At 40.3% G+C, this 16,854-nt stretch overlaps 2 protein-coding genes and 1 long non-coding RNA gene across 3 annotated transcripts; all 3 read right to left on the reverse strand.

The window, feature by feature from the left end:
* Positions 1 to 2,290: 2,290 nt before the first annotated feature.
* On the reverse strand, positions 2,291 to 4,139 carry LOC120553769. Its single transcript, XM_039792464.1, has 6 exons — positions 4,128 to 4,139; positions 3,908 to 4,015; positions 3,674 to 3,805; positions 3,472 to 3,573; positions 3,219 to 3,368; positions 2,291 to 3,099 (listed from the first exon to the last, which is right to left on the reverse strand). Exons 1-6 carry the CDS (start codon positions 4,137 to 4,139, stop codon positions 2,299 to 2,301), a joined length of 1,305 nt encoding a protein of 434 aa, XP_039648398.1. The 3' UTR covers positions 2,291 to 2,298.
* A 281-nt stretch (positions 4,140 to 4,420) lies between these two features.
* LOC120553141 lies at positions 4,421 to 4,592 on the reverse strand. The gene is made up of 2 exons (XR_005638113.1): positions 4,546 to 4,592; positions 4,421 to 4,462 (listed from the first exon to the last, which is right to left on the reverse strand). It is a non-coding gene; the product is annotated as an uncharacterized LOC120553141 (long non-coding RNA).
* Positions 4,593 to 5,376: 784 nt separating this feature from the next.
* LOC120553775 lies at positions 5,377 to 15,049 on the reverse strand. Its single transcript, XM_039792476.1, has 11 exons — positions 14,787 to 15,049; positions 13,561 to 13,770; positions 13,342 to 13,408; positions 12,738 to 12,902; positions 12,114 to 12,201; positions 11,313 to 11,477; positions 10,782 to 10,988; positions 10,222 to 10,384; positions 9,959 to 10,038; positions 9,714 to 9,836; positions 5,377 to 5,499 (listed from the first exon to the last, which is right to left on the reverse strand). Exons 1-11 carry the CDS (start codon positions 14,878 to 14,880, stop codon positions 5,377 to 5,379), a joined length of 1,485 nt encoding a protein of 494 aa, XP_039648410.1. The 5' UTR covers positions 14,881 to 15,049.
* Positions 15,050 to 16,854: the final 1,805 nt, after the last annotated feature.

Raw genomic sequence — 16,854 nt, forward strand, 5'->3', positions numbered from 1 at the left:
TATATTTTGCATGCTTTAATCAAAACCGTTACATCGTTAACACAATAGCTGAGCAGCTCTTTTCGAAAGTCAAAAGGTGTGTCGCGGACCGTAACGTACCACTCCATGAACGTTTTTAGAGGCGTCACTCATAGCATCATAACCATATAGAGCTGGTGCAGGATACGGACCAATATAATTCTCATTCTCTCGCTTTGTTAAATTCGGTGTGGAAGAAGCCTTTGAGAAGATCGGAGAACCCTATGGCTGCCGGGGTTTTTAGATAGCGCCATAGGGATAAAACTGAACGAATCGATCCAACGCTGATTGAAAGTAGAATCGATCATCAGAAGCACCCTAGAACCGCGCATAGTAATAGTTGGACAAAGTTTCTGACTCACCAGATACTCTAAAACTATATAACTGTCAAAACCTGATGCATTATGTGCTATAAAAGTATAGCCTCTGTATTTCTCCTGTCTGTAGTTCTTAATGAATGATGCGACACAGTTTGTTGTTTCGTAGCAGTTTTTTGACCGTCCCATATCCATAACGCATACAAAATTAGCTTCATGGCGCCCACATAGATAACGTGTTTCGAAATCGTAAAAAGAGATACTTATCACTACTTTCTGCGTCGACGGGTTGTATATAGCAAGAGCGAGTAGCGCCCCCTAAAGGCTCTCTACAATGTAGGCATTTAGGTTTTTTACAGCTGTGTGGATTTTTCGACACACGATATGTTGCGTGACAGGACTCGCAATATTTGTTTTTATTGCAGGGTATAAGCCCGTGTTTCCCGTCGGGTTTTTTATGGTTTTCAAAACACTGTTGCGATTTGCATATGCGTCCACAGTCTGTGCATTTAATGGTCTTGTCAGGTATACAAGCAGTGTAACACACATTACAAAGCCAACTACAAAGGTGCCCCAGAGGGTTCTGGTAGGTCTTGTAACACCCATCGCAAACGTACGACGCCCCAAAAAAAGCCGTTTTATTTACGATGAGATAATAATGTTCGTCATGCAAATACAACCATGCTGTTTTCACATCTGGTTGGTCGTGCGCGTTTTTGAAGATCGTGGGGTTTTTTTACATCCGGCTACATGATGGAATATCACAATTTTCATTTTCAAATGTTTCTGAAATCTGTCAACATCAGAGAACGAAACCTTATGTGTGTAGTCAAAACCCAAATCACTATGCAGCTGCTTGGCATAATTCATCTTCTCATCATGCGACCATCTGCTATTTACATAATGTGCCAGGCAGATAGAAAAGCAGAGATTTTCGTTACCAGCGTTATTCTTGGGGTTATACAAAGCATTACCTTTTTCTGACAATATTTGATCGTAACCAATGCTTCCTAGTTTTCGACGTCTCCGACACCCCTCCCGACATATTGCGCGCTATTGTCACTATTAATTTTAAAGAGTCATCGGTCAGTGAATTATCGTTACTCTGCATCGCGTCGCAACTTGCTCCAGAAATGTGTCTGTGTTAAGCTACCGCCTGAGTTCAACATTGTTTGGATAGGGACATCTACGGCTGGCCCCTTAACTCAACATTTAAAACGCTGTCCTGTGTTACATTGCCCAAAGCCCTCGCTATTAAATCTGTTAAGGTGCTATACACCCTTTCAGGAACACTACCAATATCAGTCAAATCAATATTTCGCCAGGTCGACATCTTGGCGAAAATCACCCCAGCATTAAAAGGGTTATCTGTCTGGATGCTATTTCGGATGTTAACTTAGAAACGCGCCCCGCACCACACTGCACACCCCCCTGAGGATTTTCTGGGGGTGATGGAGGGGTACTATAAGCGCTTGTGGACGGTTGGGGACCGGTCTGCTCATCTGTACAGGATCGTTTTGACGGCTGAACACTCGGAAAACATGCAGGTCTCTTATTACTCTGATCTATGCCTGGGGGGTCTGTATTTGATGATTGTGTAGCGTCTGTATTGGACGGTGTATTGTTGGAATATACGTCTGAAGGACCATTATGTGACAACTGTTCAGGGGCCGGACTATCTGATTCTTGCGTTTTCTCACTGTTGCTTTCACTAGCGCTAGCACTAGGCATAGATTGGGCCCAGGCTTCGAATATTTTGGCACACAAACGTGCAAAATCCTGAGGATTGCTTACTGCTCTTGTGTAATCGTCCTCGCATGGCCATTCTAGTTCCTCGTCACTACTATCGTCACACACACCTAAGGGTTCAGATTTTTTTGTTTTTTTGGGTGGCGGTGGCATTTTTTTTTTTAAAAATTTTAAATTTTTTTTTTTAATTTTTTTTTTTTATATTTTACACAAACTATAGCCTGTTTTTTTTTACTGGGTGGTGCATATTCATAGTCTTTTTAAGGCATACTATCATAGGTACAATCAGCGTATTGAGAGAGCTGATCTGATTGGCCAGAGTGGTGCCAAAACCTGTGACCAAATCAACCAAATGCGTGTTAGCTCTGACCTGACTGGCCAGCGTTGTTCCAAAGTCTGTGACCAAACCAGTCAATTGTGTGTTAGCTGTTTGCAAGACATCTAATTTATTCATAAGAGCATCGTTTTGTTTTCGTAATTCGGCTAATTCTGATTGTATTTGTTTATAATTGCCATCTGACGCAGGTTGTTGAGGTGTAGTGTTGACACAATACTCAAAAAGCTCTTCACCCTGAAGCAATGTCACCTGCTCAGGACCTCCTAGTGCCCCACAGTGTTCAAACTGGTTGTTAGTAATATAATTAGGTACTGCTTGCTTATCAAGGAATGGAACGTTAACCTCTAATACATTTACAGGATTGGTTACTGATGTATTACCCCTGTTACACTTTTTATCTGACACCGTTATGACAGAGGTGTGTGGTATACAGCTGACATAGTCGGATCCTTCCTCTGTGCTATAGATACAGTTAAAGAGGTATGCACCTACATTATATTCAGGGAACACCTGCAAAGATGCCTGACTCGATTGATGGGCTGTAAGCGGTGTCTCTGCTATTCCGGCGTCTTCAGACCCTTCTGCTGTAGCTAGCCGATTTGGTTGAGGGGGTGTAGGAGCTGTCGCTGTTAGTCCTGTGTCTTCAGACCCTTCTCCGGCTTCTACGGCATGGATTGTCTAGAGGTATAACAACATATTTTTCTGGTTAAATAAAGACACGCGCGCGCACACACACACACACACGCACACACACACACAAAACACACACACACAACACACACACACAACACACACACCTCATCAGATGTCTTTTGTAAAGGGGTATCCTTTTGTCCCCTCTCAATGGAGTCACTCGTGGGGTGGTAGGGCTTTGGTGTACTATGTGTGAAATCACACTTAGACGACAACAAATGCAAGGACTCTAAGTCTTCGGTCGTCGTTACTTGCTAAAACAAAAGAAATGCCTTTTTAACAATATATACATTTTATTTAAAAAGCTTTTATAACACTATGTAAATATATTCTGTTAGATACAAAAGGGTTTCTCACCTCTGCAGCTGTGTTAGGATCATAAGATACAGAGGCCGTGTAAGAGGAGTCTGGAACAAAGGAAGGGCGGCGTCTTTTGGGTGGGAAACCGTCCGTGTATGGCTTCTCAGGATGAAATAAGCATTAGATTAGAAAAAAATCTCTTTTTTCTTTTTTTTTTTTTAAATACAACACTATTTTCATGTTTTTCTTTTCAATTCACCTCAATAGATCTCTTCTTAGATCCCTTCTTAGGCTTGTGTAGACATCCGTTTCTGCTCCACGGGGGTGGCTGTGTGAAATCGTCCTCAGGCGTCAAATACAATGAAACTAAGTCTTCCGTAGCCTTTAGTTGCTAAAACAAAGGAAAGGTCTTTTTAACAACATATACATTTTATTTAAAAAGCTTTTATAACACATGTAAATATATTCTGTTAGATACAAAAGGGTTTCTCACCTCTGCAACTGTGTTAGGATCATAAGATACAGTGGCCGGGTAAGATGAGACCGGAACAAAGGAATGGTTGCGTCTTTTGGGCGGGAAGCCTTTCTGGTATGGCTCAGGCTGTAATAAGCATTAGATTAGATGCATTAGATTTTTTTTTTTTTTTTATACAACACAGCATTTTACCGTTTTTCTTTTCAACTCACCTCAATAAATTGCTTCTTAGGCTTACGATGGTGAACATTTTAGGGGTAGCAGCTTTCACAGAGAGGTTTAGAGAAGCACACGGCCTTTTATCATGGTTGATTTCAGCCGTATGTGCTATCGAGTAGCCATCACCCTTACGGATCCTTTGTTCAGGAACGGTTTGTCTAGACACAGAATATATATATATATATATTAGAGGACTAGAAACACGGTGATAAATTAAATAGTAATAAATATTACAGCCTGAAAGAGATAAATAGCCCCATAAATACCTGTTTCCAACGTTCTTATTCCTTATTAGAAGGACCTTTTGTTTTATGTTCTGGTGTGTTGGGGTCTGTAGGATCGGGCTACACAGCTCTTTTTTAAAAACAAAAAATGAATGAAAACACAGTACTAAATCAATTAATGCTGTAGTGTATAATATATTTATAGGTTTTTACCTTGTGGTATAAGTGTTTCATCAACTAACACAGCCACATTGTCCCAGCTCTTTGTAAAATCACCTAATGACGCAAACTGCATTATACAACAAAAAAAAACGTTTTTAAGTCACAAATGACTGAATGAATTAAACACCTTACAATAAGCTTTTTTAAAAATGTACTCACCAAACGCAGCCATTTCTGTAGAAACAAATCCTCTTTTCTTCAGAGGTCTTTGTTGAGGAAGCCTGAGAAAACGAGGGAAAATTTTTAGCTAGCACCTTAGCTAAAAACTGCAGGTAAAAAGTGAGCAGTCAGCCTTGAAAACAAGGGTTTTTTTAAACACCACAAACCACCCCCTTTATGACGATTTAACACCCACAACAATAGACCTCACATTTACAAGCTAACCACTGGTCTAACACGTGTTTTTTACTATCGTCATCTGGTACAACCACGCCCGCATTACGAACACACGGTCAAAAGTTTTAGCTAATTCATGAATGACTGAATGAATTAAATATCTTTGAACATCCTTAAACACAAGAGGGGCTTTTAAATTTACTTACCACTAGTAGGTATTGCTGAAAAAACGAAACAGCGCGCGTTGCTTTCACCAAGAAGAATTAAAAGTGAAACTCCAGAGGGTTTTTTGATGAGGAAAAACGTGGTAGCTATCTAGCTACCAGACTAGCTAGAAAAAGCATCTAAAAAAGAGACAGCTAGCATGAAACAAAAGGCTAAACAGTGCACTGCTGAAAAAGGATCCTCTTTTTTCCCCAAAAAGAACAACTCACTGGTATTGTTTGTGGAAAAACGTGGTAGTAAGCTAGCTAGCTAGCAGAAAAGCTAAAAAGTGTGCAGACCCCCCAGGTAGTACGACAGAGTGACCTCATTCGAAGCGGGTGTGAGAGGCCGCCTCAGCTCAAGGCCACAAGACCCTTGTTGCAGGGAGGCGTACGACCGCGATACCTACGGCATAACGTGCGCTAGATGTAACATATTCGTCCACTAGATGGCGATCGCGAGTAACGACGTGCGGCCGCGACATCATCACGCACGCTCATATCATCAGTTGGCATGGCAGGTTTGCGCGTGCGTGTGATGACGTCACACATGCACGCGCGAAACCGCCATCCTTATACTACTGGCATCGTTGGTATGGCTGTACTCTTTGGACAAGTTTTTTTTTGTTTGAATTAACTGGACAGGATTTGCATGGAGCTGCATGGAAATAACCTTTTACAAACCAAGCAAAAGTTTTCTCTCTAGAAAACAGACTCCTTCATTAAAGACCAACAGGCATCTTTGGTACTGCTATACCAGATGGAATTTTTTTTTTTTTACACAGGGTTAACATTTTTTGTCATTTGAAAAACTACTTTGAAAACAGAGTGAACAATTTAAAGGGTAACTTTGGGTTTTTCAACTTGGACCCTATGTTCCTCGATCTTCGACATTGGTCCAGTATAAAGCGAGTAGGCCTGTCACGATAACAAGTTTTGCTGGACGATAAATTGTCCCAGAAATTATTGTGATAAACCATAATCTTGTCGTCCTGAGACCATTTTCATCTAATATAATGATAATGGCATAATAATGCAGGTACACTTTTTCAAAGATCAATAAACTTTTATTTCTAAGGAATTTTTAACACTAGAACTGGAAGATATTTTAAATATCCACAATATGTCTTTGATCTCCTTTAGTAGGCTACACTCTCAGAAATAAAGGTACAGAAAAGTCAAAAAAAAGGTACAAATGCTCGTCGCTGGGGCAGTACCCCCAAGGGGAACAAACTTGTACCATATTAATGGGTACAAAGAAGTACCCCTACAGTTTGTGCCTTTTAGGTACAAATATGTACCCTTGAATATGTTCCTTCAAAGGTACAAATGGCTCGTCGCTGGGGTGGTACCCCCCGAGGTACAGCAATAGTACCCTTACCATAGGTACAGAATTGTACCCTTTTAAACTGTACCTTTTGAGAGACAATTTTGTACCTTAGCAATACATTTGTACCTTAATCCACTGGTACAAAAAGGTACCCCATTAGATGGTACCAATTTGTTCTCGTTAGGGGTACCACCCCAGCGACGATGCCATTGTACCTATAAAGTGGCAAAAATGTCCTTGTTAAATAGAAAAGAATGAGAGCAAAAGAAAGCAATGTTTTGTTTTCCCACAATCAATGATTTAAAAGTTAAATTGTACAAATTCAAATACTGGAAAGTGAATAACTACCGCACACCAGAATCTTCATTTGCAATAAACTTTAATGAACAAAGTTTTTCACATTTAAACAACTTTAATGGAGAATCCCTTTATGAATGCATTACTTACTGTTATCATGCTTTATACTGACTAAAAGCTACCTTGAGTTGTATGCTCATTGTATGCTTAAAGAGAAAGGAAACATCAAAGATTAGTCGATTCACACAAGCGCTAAAATATTTGTACAATCTGAAGGGGTTATTTTTACTATTCTTACTCAGCATTTCATTGCCACAAAGACATGAAAAAGACAAAAACATTTTAACTACTCTTACACAGTATTTCATTGCCACAAAGATAACACCATCAACTGTATATATATCAAGGGCATTAAAGTCTAGCTCTGCCCCAGGCTGTATCACAGTCCATTCCTTGTCAAATTTGACTGAATAAGCATAAAAATGCTGGCTAAAATACTTCGGAAATATCACTTTTCCACAAAGAACCCATGTAGTGTCCATGTTAAAAATGTATTTCACTTGGAAAAAAAGAGGAATTCGCTCACCATGCAAAACATCCAAAACAAAAACATCTTGTGTGGCATATTTGACATTGTTAACTGTTACTTCTGAAACACGTTGAATAACTTTATCGTCACTAAAAGAAACATCAGTGAAATATTGCTTTAGAGCACACTGGAGAGTAAGTGGTAAAGAACAAAATGGAGTGCTAGTACTGCTTCTTGGTACCTTCTCAAAATCATCTAAGAAACTATTTGAAGAAAACTCCCAGCATTGTTTTAACTGGTGACGGTTGCTCAGAGTGGAAGCTATATTAATGAAATTACGACAATTACTTGCAATATTCTTAAAATATTGGTGTTTGCCTTCAAACCTCATGCACCAGAGAGAACGAAGAGGCCCAAACATTGACATTAATCTAGAATAATGAATTAAATAATGGCACTTCGGTGTAATAACATTTCCAAATACAGCTTTCAACTCTGTCAAAAATTCTTGCACAAGTACATCTAAAAGAGGAAGGTTCTCTCTTCTCACCGTTGGAGCTAGAACAATATCTACAATTTCTCGGCACAAAAGGTACACACGCCAATATTGACACTCGGGAGGAATACGATGTGCGATCAAAAAAGGAATAAGTCTAAAAAGGCACCATTTCTGAGAGGCCGAGCCCACAATGCCTCCTTTTTGTAGTAGTCTTTCAGACAACTGTACCGGCTTATTTGCTCTATCATTTTGACCTATTGTCATTCTCTGCAGCTCTTCGTTTACCTCTTGTATGCTAATATGTTTCTCTTTATGAGCTTGGCACAGGACAAGTTTCAAAACTAAAGGTATGACACCCTCTAACATGTCATGCATTATGTCTGGAGGTAAGGACTTAGTAACATCAAAATAAGGAAGCACATTAAATGGACAACTACACTGTACCCCATAGGTTGCGCTACTGTCAGGATTTTGCCGGATACATTCCAGGTGATACCGGTGAACATCAGATGTTCTTAAAACATAACTATCTTCCTGAAATGTCTCTTTTATATCTGTATATGTTCCCATACAATGTCTACAAACTCTTCCTGAGTTAAATGACATACTGAATCCTCCAATCATGTGAGCTGAAAGGTTATCCCCTGAAATGGTAGCTAGGGCTGCATGGACATTCTGCTCAACCCCACCAACAGTGAGGGTGAGCCCATCTGTTGAGAGCACTTTAAGATCATCTAGCAGTGGCTTTAGGATAACTTCTAAGCCACACTCCTTTAAATAGGAATAGCGCACCAGTAATGCTAAATGAATATGCTTCACTTGAGACCTGTACCTTCCATGTACATTACCTACACTGTAGTAGAAGGCGCACAGTTTGTGTTTTGTTTTCTTTGAACCCAAAGGATTTACTACCTCAAATTCATCCTCATAAAAATGCAGTCGTAATGCATTTGGATATTCTCTAAAGAAAGGATGCTCTTTATAGTACAATCCATCACAAAAGTCAGTTAAGACCTGTTCATCTTCAATATTTACAGAGACTATGTCATCCCATACATCCTCATGGGAACAATATTTTTTTAAAACATCAGAAATGGGAACATAGGAGAAGCTACCTATTTTATGTCCTGTAGACCCTCTTAAAGTGTATTGAACTGGTTCAGTCAAGTCTAACCTCGACTTACAGTATTCTTTCAATTTGAACTGAGAAGAGAACTCTTTTGATGCTTCCTCAAAAAAATCATTGGACTGTAAAACCTGCTGAAGTTCAGGACATCCTTTGACATCAAAACCATTTTCTTTAAGATGATAAGATAAAAATTCATCGTAATTCTCCTTAAAAAAACAAAATAGAAAGTTTACATCACTAAGTATTTCTTGCTGAACAGATTCTGGTAAATTGTTTTTTTCCCTGCATTTTAGGATGAAGCTACAAAGATTACTTTTAAAGTTATATAAAAGTGTATCCATACAAGGGGGGGTTTGGACATCTGCATCATTATCACACATAGCACGCTCATGTTCACCTTCAGAAACAGGGTTTTCACTAGCAGGTTCCTCACTAGCAGGATCACCAGTAGGTAAAATGCAAGCTCTATGTTTTCTATAAATGTGATATCTGAAAGATGGGTAACTGGAAAAAGTGGATTGGCAGTCATTGAGTCCACATGTGATCGAGAAGCCTGCCTCATGGGCATGAGTTAGTCCCACATGTTGGACCAACTTCATGAGAGTGAAAGTTTTTCTTTGGCACTTAGGGCACTGGTGTACACAAGAGTGTAAACGAGGCATTTAGAAGATGAGGTTCATCACTCTGGTTACAGTCGTCGGCAGAGGCCGGTCTCCCTTCACATTAATTTTCGCAATACATCGCTGGAGGAAGGTCAGAGTGTTCTTGTTTTTGGGTTGGTATTCAAGATTGAAAACAAAATATGAATAAAACGATGAGATCGTTGCTTCCTCTACCTTCATGCCTTCACACACCTCGACCCCGTCTACCTTCAGGGAACAGGAGCTTCGTCCCCCAAATGTGGACTTCCAGTCTTCTTGAGCCACCTGGACAATTGGGTATGGTGTGTTGGGTTCACCCTGAAGAAAACAACAAAGCAGACAGGGAAGCAAACACACGTTTGGTCAAAGAAGAGAGAGATAGTCGATGGACAGCCCCCCCCCAAAAAAAATCCAAACACTAGTGTGCTAGAGATGCATACCTCTCCCATCATAATGTGATGATCCACACTCTCTTTAAAAATGATTGGCAGGAGGATGAGCGCCGCTCTGAAGTCCATTCCTAGAAGAGAATCAAGAAAAATCGATAGATACTTTATTCATCCTGAAGGAAAGTTTAGGCATCTGGTAGCTTATACATATACACACAAACACACACACAATCAAAATCTGATTATCATCTCAAAATGCAGTTTGAATTGTCTACCGATTTGTGGGAGTATACTCATAAGCTTTTTGTAAGTACCTGGTAGATCCTCGGTGAGCACTTCTTCTCTGGCCTCCAAGTACTGTTTGGCTAGTGGAGATTTTCCTTGAGCCAGTGCAAGCACTTTGGGAACAATCTGGTTAAAGCCATCAGTGAAGCTAATGCTCGCTGTGGAGTGGATACGACCCACCTCCTCCAACAGCTGCAGAAAGACAAAGAAAGACAATTAAGCACCTGACCGTGAGGTTAACACGCTATGGAGAGTTGTGACAACGTGAATTGGAGTATAGTTCTAGACTATACTAGCTGTTTAAACAAACCATGTTTACAACATATTCACTTCCTAAAATTGGCAGCATCACCAAGGTTCAGGAAGTGAGTCTACGAAAGCTACAAACAGTTGAAGGGGGTGGAGCCGGACTCACTTCATGAACCTATGGGTGATGCTGCCAAGTTTAGGAAGTGAAGATTTTGTAAACACGGTTTGTTTAAATGTTGCTGGTATGGTCTAGAAAGCCAGACTTATTTACATGTTTTTATAAAAGTCTAGTTGTTCAGCCCGATGTTGTTCTAGGGTACATCTAACTTTTAACACTTACCCCTGAGGGTGTCTTTAAGAAGGGATATTTCTTCATAGTGTCCTCAACACTCATTCCTTCTGCGATCTCATTTTGCCTCCATGCAAAGGTTCTCTGCATTAGGTCGCGTACAATCACAGTGTCTGGCTGCGCCTTGCTGTATTGTGTTTGTAGAATCTTTACATGACCAGCAATTGAAGATGCATCTTCCCCAAGAACATCAAGTTCCTATTAACAAAAATAGTTAACAGAACAGAAAAATAAAAAAAAAGGATCAGGCCAGGGGAGTGTGGGACAGAGACTGAGATTAGACTATTCTGTATTCTAAGAGAGGGAGGGAGAAAGAGAGGGGAGAGGATGCGTGAAAGAAAGACAGGGGAGGAGGAGGAGGGGGGGTATGTTTAGCTGAGACAAGAGATTAGGTGAGGATACCCTACAGTTAGACCCTTACCACGGCTTGTGTGTGCACATGTGACAATCAACTCCCCCCCTTCCCCTCCCTTAAATTGAGATTGACAATCAAACAACAAAAATGGTTTAAATCCAACTCACTGATCGTGGCTTGGTTCTCAGACAGGTGTTTGGACTCTCAGCGTCAGGTTGCTTGCACTTCTTTCCATGGGCAAACTTCTCTTTGATCAGTTTCACTTCATCATTTTGGACAAGCGGAGCGCGTTCGGTCTTGAATTTGCGTTTCAGCGACATGTGCCAGGTATGCTAATTTCAAAAAAAAAAAAAAAAATCAAAATTACTCAACAAAACCACTCACTTTGGATGAACAAAGCTAGTCCCATGCTTCATCCTTATACATGTGTATTAGGTCTTAGGAGTTACAATGGAAGCGTCCAAACGCCAAACGACTGTTTCACAGTTAATATGTGCAATACGACCACTCACCTGCAGCAGGTCACGGAATCAAGGTACAAATGTGTGTCCATATACGGTAGCCTATATTCACCAGCTCCACTACTTCCTGAAAGTAAAACTGCATCTACCATTTCCTGTCCTATGCTATTGGATTAAGTGACCAGGCCAGACCTGATTAATCAATTGTACAATTGACTGGATATTAACTCATCCCACCCCATCGCTGGAGGTCTGGAGGAAGCTTTGAGGTAAACATTTGTGCTTTCATTCAGTGACCTGCTGCAGGTGAGTGGTCACATTACTCCTATAAACTGGAAAACGGTTGATTGGCATATTGACGTTTCCATTGTCACTCCTGAAACTTAATACACGCCTATTAGGATGAAGGATAGGACTACAACAAAGCTAGCAAGACAACAATGACTATCGGGGCTCATTCACAAGGTTTAATATTTATCATGGAGTAAATTAAGCAAAGCTACTTACATAGCCATTTCCCGTAACATCCTTCAGGAATGGGTATTTCCGGATTAATGCCTGGGCTACCTTGACATATTCTGCGTGAGTGGGATACCTACCATAGAACAGAAACAAGTAAAAGTAAATGCAGAATCGACACTGAACCTGTCACCAATCATAATTACAAGCTATGGGAATGCAGAATACAGGGACACCTGTCTAACCTGCGCCAGAACCTTGGAAGCACCAAGTGAGTGCACATCTAAAGGTGTGGTCACAGGGAGGTACTGCATATCTCTATGCATTATGGTAGGAGATTTGTATGCAGCTCCCCACTTCCCATAAAAACTGACAAATGATGTTATGACCTTAAAATTTGCAGCTTTAAATCATGGCTCGCTAGCTGTGGTAAAAATCTTCTTATGCCAAGTGAGAGAAGGAGAATAAACAATAGCTTATCTATCGATGATAAGAGGTGGACCTAAGACGACGATTAGTGACAGATATAGCATCTGGATTGGTGAATGGACAAGTCAGAGCATCCAGCAGAAACAGTGCCAACAAAAGATGGAATGAGCAACAAGAGCAAGAGACAAAAGACAAGACACACAACACACACATGGGACAAAGAATTCAGCCAGTAGTACTTACATAGTATACATGGCAACAGTCTCATGCAATACTCGTATTATTTTGTGCCTGTATTGTGGAACTCTCTGGACCTCTTCTTTGGCATCCAGCTTTGCTTGAAGCTCTTTAGGGAATGATGTGAGGACATAAACATCGGGCAGTCTCCCAACAGACTGAGAACTAGTTCTACAAGAAAAAAATAAGACAATTTACGTCCGTTAATTCGTTATAGTAAGTACTACGGTAGCCGAGAGGGTTCACACTCACATGTGACCCCTCACGGCCACCGTAAAGTACAACGATTTTTTTGGATTTCTTTAAACAGGTAAGTATGAGAGCTTAATAAAAGAGAGTTGGTGTTGCAGTGTTAGGGCTGGGCGATAGGGACCAAAAGTCATATCCCGATATATTTTGGCTGAATATCAATATAAGATATATATCCCGACATTTTTTCCGCAAAGTGAGAGCAAATTTTCAGTCAAAGTCAAATATGACATGTCACAAGTAGATATATGCGATATGGTCTTATTCCATATCTCATTTAAAAATATATCGACATATTTTTTATATCTATATATCGCCCAGCCCTATTCAGTGTTACAGTTGAATAAAACTCAGTACTTGCCTCGTAGCAGCATCAACATCTAGCACTTGAAATGTAATTGTGTGCATCTCCTCTGTGTACATCTCATCTGTAAGAATAAATAATGATACTGCCTTAATAAATTACCTATCAATAACATTGAAGTGCTGTGTGTGTGTGTGTGGAGGGGGGGAGGCGGGCTAGTGACATGGTGAATGAGAGGGTAACAAGGTGGAAGGAAGGTGGGAGACCTAGGGCTACCTGTGCTGTGAGTAGCTGTTACGGGACAGCCTCTACCCGTGTTGGGTTGTGTGTTGCTTTGAGTGGAACAGGCCTCTCCGTGTCCAGGCTCCTGCATCTGTCGTACTATTTGAAGGAACTTGGCCTGCTTTTTAAACGAGCCTTTGAATAGATGGTCTAGCATTGAGTCAGTTAAGCCCAGGTGTACCGTCTCTCCATCAACTTCATTTTCTATGGAATAAATAGCACATTGAATTTGATCATTACTCATGCATTATGGGTATATACAGAGTAAATGATTGTCCACATTTCAGAAATTCCCACAGATTTAATTTGTACCGTAGCGCAGTAGAGCAGTGTTTCTCAAATTAGTGTACGTGTACCCCTAGGGATACTTGAGTATGTAAATTTATTTGCAAAAGTGCTAATTTAACAATGTCATGCATTATTCCTACAATAATTATACTATAATAATGAATGAATTAAGTGATGACTCTACATTTGAAATGTAGCATTTAAATGTTTTTGTTTAAAAAAGGCTGTTTGGTAAATATCGGGGCAGTATTCTTCCTCTTTTATATAAAAAAATGTTTTGCCCTGGTCAGGGGGTACTTGACTTAAAAAAAATCCAAAGGGGGTACAATATTGAAAAAAAGTTTGAGAAACACTGCCGTAGAGAAGACCCGGGAATTCCACACAACACAGACGCCATGTTAAACTGTGTTACACAGCTCCACGTGCACAAATGGAATCAAACATCATCCAACATTTTCAACTTATAAATATACAATACCGTACACTAAACGCTTACATATTTTATTATCTACATAGCTGCAGCACTATTTGGACATCAACTTAACTTTAACTCAACTTTTCAGTTGAGTACGTTGGCTGTACGAGGGACACGAGCTAGCTAACGATAGCTGTAGCCAACTATAAGCTAGCTAGCTTGCCAACTGAATTGACTGGCAAACGTTAGCTAAGATCAGCAGCTAACGTTATGCTTTCTTCTTTACAATCTTTACAACTAGCTACATGTAACGAACATTAGTGGTAACTTACAAATAAGTCCCGATATAATGTTAGCTTGATGTAACTGTAGCTAACGTTAGCGTAATTAGCGCTATGGTTAACGTTAGCGTTAGCGCTAGCTAACGTTACGTTAGCAAATGCTGATCAGCCAACTTTAATCAGCGGCTGCAAGTGTCACTTTCAAATGTACGTTAGCTAACGACAGTATTACTCACCTCTGAATTTCTGCGCTTCTCCATCTGTCATAGTTAAACCACCTTCTATCAACGTTTGGATCAGCTCATCGGAGGATAAAGTTGGCAGGGACATTGTTGAGCTGCCAAGCGTCCTGCAGGCTCCAGCGACTGCCGCCAATCCGAATGAAAGAAAGAGGTGTGGCCACTGACCTAGAACGCGAATACCGGCGCGAAAAAACAGCCAGTCATAATATTAGACAGACCAACAACGGGACAATTTTAACACTTTTCGCAATCTTAATCATAACTAAATTCACTTCTGAGAACGTTTTAGGCGAGAAATGAACCGTTTAGATTTCGAATATAGGCAGTCTTGTGAAAATTGATGCCAAATTGACAATTTGCTTCAAAGTTTTCGGAGTTGAGAAGCTCCATGAAGTGAGGGGACAGCCGGCAGGCGCATGCCGGAGCCGCAAGCTTGTCGCTCAGCCAGTCCCGCTCAGAGACCCCGCTGTAGGCTGGAGGTCTCTCAGACCGCTCTCGTAAATAAGAGGCTTTTATTTCGCCGTTGACGGTTCGTTTGTTTAAATATCACAACACATGTCCATCATAAGATCAACGGGAACATGTGGTTAACTGTCTTTTCGGAGTTATATTAAACTTCACAAGCTGGCCGATCATCACACACACACACACACACAAACACACACACACACACACACAGCGCAGCAGGCAGAGACAGGGGAGAGAGATATACCTGTTTCGATCATATATTCTATGGTTTCGATTCGGCAGACTTGTTTACAAATTATGACATAGGCTCTATCTAAATCCAATCTAACCTATATACATTGGATTTAGTATTTAGTCTTAGCAAAGGCATGTATAAGTAGCTGCTACCCCAGAGGATTGTGTACCCTGTCACTTGAACGGTACTTCTTAGTACCCCACAGGAAGTGTACCCTTTGACTTGAATAAGGTACTTTTTTGTACCCTACAAGATGTGTACCCGAAAGGTACTTCTTAGTATCCCAATGGGACTTTATGGTATTTGTGATGTTTACCTTAAAAAAAAATTTAATGGTACATTTGTGAATGTTGTACCTTAAGGAACTAGATTGTACCTTCGCTATTACTTTATTTATGACAATGTACCTTTTCAAAGGGTACCTATATGTACCTTTCAGCATGCATATTTCATTGTGTACCCTTTTCTTTGGAAAGGTACTTTTTGGTACTCAGCTGGAGACATGTTTGTACCTTTGCTGGCACATTTGTGAAATTTGTACCTTAAAGTACTTAATTGTACCCTCACTGTACCTTTATTTCTGAGAGTGTATGTCGTCTTTCACACTGTTGTACAGTTGTGGAATTGCCGTTTGTGGCACGTATGTTCCCCCAGGCAATTGGTACTGACCGTCAAATGTTTGCATTATTCCTCGAGTGTTTGTGCGATAGACTGCAGACTCTGTACTGCTGTTAACAATTATTTATTAAAAACTAAATATTACATTTAAATAATAACATAAATTATATCTATCTATATCTAGGTGGCTATCTGCCACATGGCGAGTAAATATTTTTACCATAAAAGTTCTGTTTTTCAGTCTTCATTTTTGTGAAGGTGCAGCTACTTTCTTCTGCTCCTCTGCAGGTCGGAGCTTCGCGGGGGTGGGCCGACACAAACATGCGCGCGCGCGCACACACACAAACACTGGCGCCACTTTCCTGAAACCGCTTGCGAGACATTGTCCACAGCGGCGTATGTCCGAGCACGGCGCATATCGCTTTTTTTCTCTTGACGCTGCCTTAACTGTTCAAGGTTCCTGCTTTTGCCAATATCTGCTTTTGTGTTTTACTTTTGTGTCAATAATAAAGATCCTTTTCTGAAATGCAATTTATAATCTGTTGATGTAATGCACTTGAACTGAATTGTAATATAATACACTTGTAGTGTAATAGCAACATTCATGCTTAAGTATAACAAAATGGGGATAAAAGTACAGATGAAATATACTTCAAACTATTTGTTTCTACCTTACACTATAATAACATTACACTGAAAGTACATGTTTATGATGTTTAGGTTGTAATTGAACTTCACTTC

The sequence above is a fragment of the Perca fluviatilis genome, chromosome 23 (assembly GCF_010015445.1).
Source record: "Perca fluviatilis chromosome 23, GENO_Pfluv_1.0, whole genome shotgun sequence".
Classification (NCBI taxonomy): Eukaryota; Metazoa; Chordata; class Actinopteri; order Perciformes; family Percidae; genus Perca; species Perca fluviatilis.